At 42.5% G+C, this 10,000-nt stretch overlaps 1 protein-coding gene across 1 annotated transcript in view; it reads left to right on the top strand.

The window, feature by feature from the left end:
* Positions 1 to 10,000, top strand: part of LOC125289302 (glucosidase 2 subunit beta-like) — a 98,927-nt gene that overhangs the window by 68,259 nt on the left and 20,668 nt on the right. The window contains exon 9 of the mRNA XM_048236056.1: positions 6,998 to 7,049. Coding sequence (XP_048092013.1) covers positions 6,998 to 7,049 — 52 coding nt within the window. The remainder of the gene's footprint in view (positions 1 to 6,997; positions 7,050 to 10,000) is intronic.

Below are 10,000 nucleotides of genomic sequence, written 5' to 3' on the forward strand. Positions count from 1 at the left end.
ATGCACACTCTCTATCACACACATGCACAGACACACACACACACACACACACACACACACACACACACACACACACACACACACACACACAACACACACAGATTTCCTGGATGTCCCTCCTGAGTCATTGACTTTAAAGGTCGTCTATGGGGGGTTTCACGAGTGGAAGTGGAAATGTAGGCCGATGACACTGTGGACAATCTCCCTCTGGCACCCCCCGCCCTGCCTGTGTGTGTCATCGCTTCAACATACACACACATGCACACGCACACATACACGCGCACGCACACACACATACACACGCACACATACACACACATGCACATGCACACATACACGCACACGCACACTAACAGGCACATGCACACACATATACACACATACACACATGCAATCAAACATACACAGACACACACACAAACACGCTTACACACAAACAAACTCAACAGGGCGTCTGTCCGGGACGATCTATGACCCGTCTGTCACCCCTGCAGCAACCAGCTGCTAAGATTTGTGGGAAAGAGTTGTGTGTTGCTTTAAGCTCACTTTGATGACGGCCTGAGATCTTTCTAGCTCGCCTGCAGCAACAAACCGCAAAGCATTATGGGAAAGAGTTGTCGTTTAGGGCTTATAAAGACTTCCACAGAGCATTTGCAGCCTTACGCAACGGACCACTGTGTGCATATAGCTCTCAGAGATGGTGTCAATTTTATACACCAGTTCTACTCCATCCCCAGCTTCAAGTGACAGGAGCAAAACTCAGAAGCCATCAAAACTTCTGGCTATTTTTGGATACACAAATTAGAAGCAATTCGTTCTCAAGTACCCCTGAAGCATCCCCTTGAAGCTTTTTATCTTGTGTTTGAGCTCATCGTCTTTACAGGTGCCCCCCCCATTAGTGAGGCCACAGTGCGTGTACTTACCATTGCACAGGTGGCAGAGAATGGTGAGCTTCAAGTTGAATAGGAAAAGAAAAATCAAAGCTGGAGGCCTTCTTTTCAGTTGTGCAAACACAAGGGAAAGACAAATAGGTATTTACGTAATTATACGTAATAATAATAATAATAATAATAAATAGGATTTATTCTCTAATGTGAAAGCATGCCATTCTATGTACTTATTTATTTTATTTATTTATTTATTTTTTATATATCTATGTTTTTCTTTGTTCCTCTTTTCTCCTCTCTTGGTCATTGCAAGTCTGTCATTAAATTTAATCAAAAGATTGCCTCTCGTCAAGGACCTGGTCGCTGTTGCGACAGACAAGAGAGCTTACTTGCGGTGTGCCCACTTTTCGATGGTTAGTATTGTCCCAATATCTTCACTATATAATGAAACTAAGAATTTGAAGTAGGCGGTTTGAGACACCTTTGTGGCTGTCTTTTTCATATTGCCTACTTATGCTTATATTCAGCATTGGAGCACTTCTCCTTTGAACCTTTTTGGACTTGTGTGAATGTGACAGAGCAGTATGCAGAGGCAGACAGAGTACACAGCTTCATTACTTGAGTAAAAGTACAGATACCCTTTGCTAAATTTTACTCAAGTACAAGTAAAAGTACAACAGTCAAATGTCTACTTAAGTAAAAGTACTGAAGTACTTGTTTTTAAAAGTACTTGAGTATCAAGAGTAGAAGAGTAGCCTACATTTTCTAAATATTGCATTACTACTGCCACAGTGCTCACATTTATGCATGGGCGGATTATGAACTTTCGGGCCCCTGGGCCCAGATGTATTAAGGGCCCCCCACTTATTGTCGTATATGAATTGTAATTCATTATATGCAGGCCTGACCCACTCCACTCTCAACAGACTTCAGCTAGTTCAAAATGCAGCAGCTAGATTATTAAGTGGCTCTAAGAAACGTGAGCATATACTGTAACTCCTGTGTTGGCTAAGCTGCACTGGTTACCTGTGGAGCACAGAGTTAAGTTTAACAATTTACTTTTTGTCTTCAAAGCCCTCAGTGGTTTGGCACCTAGTTACATAGGTGACCTACTAATTCCTTACAGCACTCCAAGATCACTTAGGTCTTCATCTCAGAATCTTTCTATATCCCCAAAACACTTTAAAACTAAGGGTGATAGAGCCTTCTGTTGTTGTTGCCCCCCAACTCTGGAATAGTCTACCTGTACATATTAAGTCCTCTCCAACTATTGACTGCTTTAAGTCTAACTTAAAGACTTTCATTTTCTCCCAAGCTTTTAATCTACCTTTTAATCCCCCCACACACACACACACACTCTTTATTCTTTGTTTTATTATTGACCAATTTGTTTATTATTTCACTATTTATTTATTTTCCCCATGTTATATTGTTGTTGTACCATTGTCATTGTTTTATGTTTGTCTGTAAGCACTTTGGTTCAACTCAGTTGTTTTTAAATGTGCTATAGAAATAAAGTTGACTTGACTTGACTTGAATAGAACATTTTTAATTTGTTTGATGTGATTTCCTGTATTCTGGTGCATTTTGGGGATGGCCAATACTAAATTCAATCAGATTCATAGCCTACATCCTGATTTGTTGATATTGAGGCAATGATTCCATGCAAAGGCTTAGGCTTCAGGGCCCCCTGACCCCTTGGGCCCCTGGGCTTGGGCCCGGTAGGCCCGTGCAGTAATCCATCCCTGCATTTATGTACAGAAACGTCCGACATGGAGTTATGAAAAATGTTAATGTTACAGTAATACCTTGGAGAATGTAAAAGGAATTGAATCAAGTCATTTTCATCTTTTTACCATGTTGCCAGGGATGGGCAGTATTTCTAATACATGTATTTAAAATACGTATTTCAAATACAAAATACTATTTTGTAATTGAAACACTTGAAGTGAAAAACTATCATTAACTTGTTCAGAAAATTGAAATAGTCTGGCAGGTGGGGCCTCAGGTTCCCGGGATGGACCTGCCTGCGTCTTCATCCATTGTTTCGCCTATGGCTTCGCTCTCTTATCTAAATCTGACCATGGAGTTGACTTTGGCAAAAAGCTGAAGGTGATTGCTGATAGGCTGTCTCAATCAGTAGTGCCTAGGGGTGTAACGGTACACAGAAGTCACGGTTCGGTTCATACCTTGGTTTGGACATCACGGTTCGGTACGAGTTCGGAACTTAATCAGGCCATTGAAACCGTGTATAGAGTCGTTTGGTGGGCTTAACATAATGATTGATGGCAGAGTTGCAACGGTTTGGCTTGAATTCCTTGCTACTTGAAAACAAATATCCTATTGCATCCCATGGCGTGCAGAGGGAATTTGAAAGACAACTGATTATCCCCCTCGGACTGAGCACTGCGAACAGTGAGTGCCCAGACCCTACATTTTAATGTGGGTCTGGCTCGCCAGGCTAGGTACTCACGGTTATGGATAGAAATGTAGTGGAGTAAAGAGTACAATATTTGCCTCTCAAATGTACTTGAGTAAAGTCATGAGTACTCCCCAAAAATGATACTCGAGTAAAGTACAGATCCCTCAAAATTTTACTCATTTACTGTACTTCAAGTAAATGTACTCCGTTACTGTCCGGCTCTGGCAGTATGCCTGCAGCTCAGAATTTAAAATTGAGTTTTGGCTCAAGAGATGAAAAAGTTGTTGAATCCTACCAAAAAAAAAAATACATTTCAGAAAATCAATGGACAAGATGTCTCCAGAGTCCCTGTGCCAGTGCAGCACAGAGTGAGCTTAAACTTAAAGAAAAAGAAAAAAACAGTTTGCACTGCAAATCATGATACAAGTGATGGTGAACAAGCCTTACATTGAAACTCATCTTTGGGAGTGATGTATAGCTAGAGAATTCCCTTGAACCACTCTGGTGAAGGAAAAAAATAGTTGCAGAAAAGTTATCCATTGTTATCCATTATTAGGTATAGAGATTCACTCTTGTGTCAATAATACACATGCTCTCTTTGTAGGGACACCTCATTGACCTTCAGCGCTTTGCTTACAGATTTAAGCTCAATTGTCGTTTAAACTCCACATACTCAGCTTTCACTCTTACTGATTACAAAGTATACACTGAACAAAAGAAATGAGTACAACACAAATCAGTCTGGGAAAATGTTCTGTGATGCAAGGCAATCAGTCTGAATCAGTAAAGTACAGATTGTGTATGATTATGGCCATGGTTCTTTGGGTTGCCATTCAGGCTATTGGATTTGCCTAGAGTCCACATCAACAGGGCATAAGCACTTGTTAATATGATTGCAATGGATCTATTAACACTGCCCTCAAGTGGATTGGAGTATATCAACATGATAAACAAATAGAAAACAGAGTTAAAGTTACTGTCCACAGATGTGGACATTGCGCATGAAAGGGTTAAAGAAGCCTACTTGTTTTCTGCTGCTTTGGTTCTTTGGTTGGGCATTCAGGCTACTGGCAGTGCATGTTGTACTGTGAAGGAGGGTCTTTACGGATTCCGGGTACAACACACGGCTCATTTGAGACTGCTGCTAGCTAATTGTGCATTGTTGTCCTGTGTCATGCTGTGCAATTTTAATCTCATGACACATGATTTTAATCTCATGACACATGATTTTAATCTCATGACACATGGGACCACAACTCGACTTTATAAACGTCCCATGAATGTTTATATTTTTATACAGTACCGTGCACTGTACATCACTGAAACCTGTATGTGTTCTTACATTAGCTTGTGTTTAGGCATTCCTGTGAGCCTTTGCGCCTGTCTCTGTGTGTGTGTGTGTGTGTGTGTGTGTGTGTGTGTGTGTGGGGGGGGGGGGGGGGGGGGGGGGGCTGTGGCTGCATCTGACCAGGCATGCAGGGCTGCCAAACGGAGAGATGGGAAAAAAACAGAAACACAAGAGGAAGAAAACATGGCTGAGGGACCAAAAGATAAAAATCCCCCAGAAAAAAATCACACTCCTGACCTGCTGCATAACCTTGGGAATTGACATCAATTTATTTATTTTATGTCTGTCTATCTATCTATCTATCTATCTATCATATATATCTATATAAGTATATATACTCTTTTGATCCCAGGGAAATTTGGTCTCTGCATTTATCCCAATCCGTGAATTAATGAAACACACTCAGCACACAGTGTACACACAGTAAGGTGGAAGCACACACTAATCCGGCACAGTGAGCTACCTGCAACAACAGCTTTCGAGGGGAGCAGTGAGGGTTGGGTGCCTTGCTCAAGGGCACTTCAGCCGTGCCTACTGGTCGGGGTTCGAACCGGCAACCCTCCAGTTACAAGTCCGAAGCACTAACCAGTAGGCCACATCAGCCCCCATTTATGTATCTATGTATCTAAATGTGTATCTATCTATCTATGTATTCATTCATCTACTGTATCTCTGTCATTATCTATCTATCTATCTATCTATCTATCTATCTATCTATCTGTATCCTATCTATCTATATCTATCTGTCTATCTATCTATCTATGTCTATTTGTCTACTGTATCTATCTGTCTCCCTGTTTGTTCTGCTATCTCCTTCTCTGGCATTGCATTGCTGTTTCTCTCTTTTTGTCCCCCTCTTTTCCTCTTTCTACTGCATTCATGTGTTCTTGTGTTCTTTTGTTCATGTGTATCTCTCTGTCTCTTCCTTCTCTCATCTCTCTCTGTCTCTCTCTCTCTATCTCTATATATATATATATGTGTGTGCGTGTGTGTGTGTGTGCCTATCACACACACATATATATATATATATATATATATATATATATTTCTTTCCCATCTCTCTTAGTTGCAAATGCTTGCCTCTGTTTCTGTGTCCCAGAGTGGTTTGAGCCATTTATTTTGATTACGCCTGTGTTTATAAGATAAGCCCCTGCTGCACGCGCTCGCCGTCGGAGCGAAATGAAGTCTGTTTGATGGTGATTACAAATGCAGAAATATTGCACTTGTCAATTTATTAATGCCTTTGAATTTATGTTCCCGTTCTCGCTCGGTGGGGCCACGGGCTGCTGCCTCGGAGGACGAATTCTCCCGCGGCCCATTGTGTGTGTCAAAGCTGTAACGCCTATTGGCAGCTGGAAAAAACTGTAGCGTGTGTGTGTGTGTGTGTGTGTGTGTGTGTGTGTGTTATTGTGTGCGTAATGTGCGTAGTAATGTGTGTGTGTGTGTGTTTGTGTGTGTGTGCGTGTGATGCGTGTGTGTGTGTGTTTGCGTGCGTGCGTGTGATGCGTGCGTGTGAACGGTAACACATACTGGCAGCTGAAAAGGAAGCTTTCACAAGCAATGGCTGTCTGATTGGTGGGTTAGCTTTCATTTGTGCAACAGCACGCTAATTCCATACTGTACATCCGTGGGTTTTCAAAAGTTGCCTCTGTTTTCATTTCTGTGGAGGCAGTTTGATGGTCTTAGCTGGCGCTTTAGCTGTAACTTTGGGGAACTGATGGCACTGTCCTTTTCATATATCTTAATTGAGGCAACTTCTTAGCTGTGGTCAGTTTTGACGGCTCTTTAATGTGATTGAATGTACTAATGTCTTGCAGTGAATCATTCACATTCACTTTCCACCATCAACAACGCGTTCACAACCATTTACAACCAGTTTTGGAGATGCATTTTCTGAAGTTTGCTGCACTTATGTTGTGTTTTGGTTGCAAAAGCTCCTAACTTTTCAATGTCATCATAACCCTGTCTTGTCCTGCTGTTCCGGCATGTTCCATACACCATAGACAGCATGCTTTTGGAACAAAAAAAGAAAAACGTGTGCTGGGAACCGACAGGCAACAGGATTAGTCTAGATCCGTCCGATACCACAAGGACGGGACAAATACCTTGCGTCCCCCCACGGGACAAGGGGAGGTTGGTCACGCTGCTCCATCGTGTCCATCACGACAGGATACTGTATATCTGCAGGAGGCCACTTAAGTCTTTGTGTCTTGTGTGTCTCTCGTTCATGACTTTGACCTTGTTTTTTCATGGCCTCTTTTTCTGTGTGTCTCTCTCTTTCTTTTTTTTTTTTTTATCTTTCCACGCTGTGTCCATCCCGACCACATCGCGCCTTATCAGGTGAGAGACGCAGGCACAGAGGACGACCCCGATGTTAAAGCTGCGGTCGAAGGTAAGACTAAATCAACCTGGTGACACTGCTCTCGGTCGACTGTGATCTGTCCAAACCGGTTCCTTCAATCGTCCCTGTGTTTTCTCATTTTCTCTGTAATCCTTCTCAAAATGTCTAATAACATCAAAACACTAACACCAAAACACAGAGGGTTCTGAACACGTTGATTTTTATTGAACTATCTTATAAACTAACTTCCTTAGCAGGCCATTCACTTCATGGCACATCCTCAAAGTCTCACGACATACAGTATATAGGCAATTCCACACATCACTGGTACACACACCTCCCTTACAGAATAGGGACATTTGCACTCATTTTTCCTTTCTTCTCTGTTTATCTGTCTCTCCTCTCATCATCTGCTCAGTGTTTTTATTATAATGTTTATCATATCTGGCCCTTTGGTGCTCTTTGTACCCAGAGTCAACCTGATCTACTGTGTTTTTCATATATTTTCTATTTCCATTACTCCATATTTCATTTAGCTAATTAAATACCATGAGCAAGGTCCTAAGTATGAACATGGGGAGTTTCAGCACAGGGGTTTCAAACGAAGATGCTTTCCTAACTGCCTGACTTTGCTCTTTGCCTGTTATTTAAATGAACATGTTATTTACAGTAAATGAGTCTTTGCCAGACGTGGCCAGATATGTTCTGGTGAAGTGTGTGTGTGTGTGTGTGTGTGTGTTTGTTTGTTTTGTCCCCATTAGCTGGGCTGAGTCTTTGTGTAGTATTTTTCCTATTTCACTCTTATTCTCTCTCTCTCTCTCTCTCTCTCTCTCTCTCTCTCTCTGATTCTCACTCTTTTTCCTCGCTTCTCTCTTCCTGCTTGTATGTATGGGATTAGTTCTCTTTCTCTCTCTCTTCTCTCTCATTCTCTGTGTTCAGATGCTTGAACACTGTCTCAGTCTCAATTGTAGATATGATGCTGCGGTGTGTGTGTGTGTGTGTGTGTGTGTGTGTGTGTGTGTGTGTTTTGTCAGAATAAATCTGAGCCTTGTAGGGAAGTCTCCCGTGGTGTCCTCTAAAGTATTTGTTCTGGTTTGGTTGATTCTTCCAGTGGGCTACCCTGACAAAATAAAAGGAAAAAAGCACAAGAAAAAAAAACAACACTGGAACACTGGGAAATGAACGTTCTAAAGAATATCTGGGTTCATTGAATTCAACATAGAATTTTAGAACCTTCAATTGTTGCGGAACGGAATCTACGGAAAAAGGGAAAAACCTACACCTTTATTTTAAACTCCAGATTCACCAAACTCACATGCCTTCACACGTTCGCCACACTGTAGTGTTATATTTACACGGTTATTCACATCTGTTCCTGTTGCTGAGGGATCAGGATGTATGTAGAGGAAGGGCAGTCATGTTCTCAACACACACACACACACACACACACACACACACACACACACACACACACACACACACACACACACACACATACACACACACACACACACACACACACACACACACATCACACACACCTCACACACACAAACACAGAAATGAACACAGAGTGCAGACAGAAATCAGTTCCATTTTTGTATATGTATCTGGATCCATTTTTAGTGTTAACATTAGTCTCTAGTCTCTCCAGATTCTCCTCAAACATCTCTAACACGGCTGTCCTCCACCGGGAATGCTGTAGCCTAATTCTTCACGATGACCTGACCTTTTTCAGCTAAACAAACTAAGCAGCGACCTTGAAGCTTTAAGAATAATTTAAGAACACCGGCTTTGCAGGAACAGTTCAGAAGGAAGCCTGGGCCCTTGTGGAGATTGTGAGGTGTGTGTGTGGGGGGGGGCATCTTTTGACTACTCACTGGCTTCCCTCTACACTGTAATGTGAAACACACATACATTACACACAGAGAGACTTGTTAGCTTTGATGGACAGCCTGTCAGATGCATGGAGCGAAAATAAAGGGATATATTGATGTCGGTGTTTACTTTAACAAAGGTGTTTACATTGTGTGGTTGTATACATTTGCATGCAAACATGTCTGTTTTCAGTGTGTGTGTGTGTGTGTGTGTGTCTGTGTCTGTGTATTATGTGCATTTCATTGTCGGCAAATAGCTTCAGCCTGCATGTGCACTTGTTGTTTGCATTTGTGTCTGTCTATCTTTGTCTCTCTATGTTGGCGCAAGTAAGTGTGTGTGTGTGTGTGTGTGTGTGTGTGTGTGTGTGTGTGTGTGTGTGTCGTGCGTGTGGTGTGTGTGTGTGTTTGTGTGTGTGTGTGTGTGTGTGTACTTGCTAGCGCGCCTGGCTGTTGAGAAACACCAGCAGCAGAGAACAGATGGTTGCTCTGCATTGGAAGTGTTTTATTTCCCTGCGGAAGGCGGCCATGTCAGAAACAAGCATGTGCGGCATTACTCATGCAGAATATTCATCCCCCAGCCTGCTACAGGTCTCCCTCTCTCCCTCTCTCCTTCTCTCTCCTTCCTCTCCTTCTCTCTATCTCTGTCTCCCTCTTCCAGCCAAAATGTTATCAGGCTGCCTCACCCCTCCCAAGGAGATTGCATGCTGTGTGTGTGTGAGTATGTGTATGTGTGTGTGTGTGTGTGTGTGAAGAGAGCTGGTGTGTATTTATGTAATGGATGAGAGTGTAGTCCATTTGCCTCTTTCTACCATTTGGACACTTCATTTAACTTCCCCTATGAAGCATGCATACGAGTGGGTCTACTGCCCAACACACACACACACACACACACACATGCACACACACACACACACACACACACACACACACACACACACACACACACACACACACACACACACACACACACACACGCAGAGCACAAGCCATGATTATCTCTGACGAAGGCAACAGTGCTTACTCCATGAGTATGCAAATCCAAGAAAGCCTTGTTTACCAAGGGGATCTGATGATTCTCTGCTTCTCAATGCGCTCTGAGAGAGAGAGAGGGAGAGAGAGAGGGGG

This window comes from Alosa alosa, chromosome 24, assembly GCF_017589495.1.
Source record: "Alosa alosa isolate M-15738 ecotype Scorff River chromosome 24, AALO_Geno_1.1, whole genome shotgun sequence".
Classification (NCBI taxonomy): Eukaryota; Metazoa; Chordata; class Actinopteri; order Clupeiformes; family Clupeidae; genus Alosa; species Alosa alosa.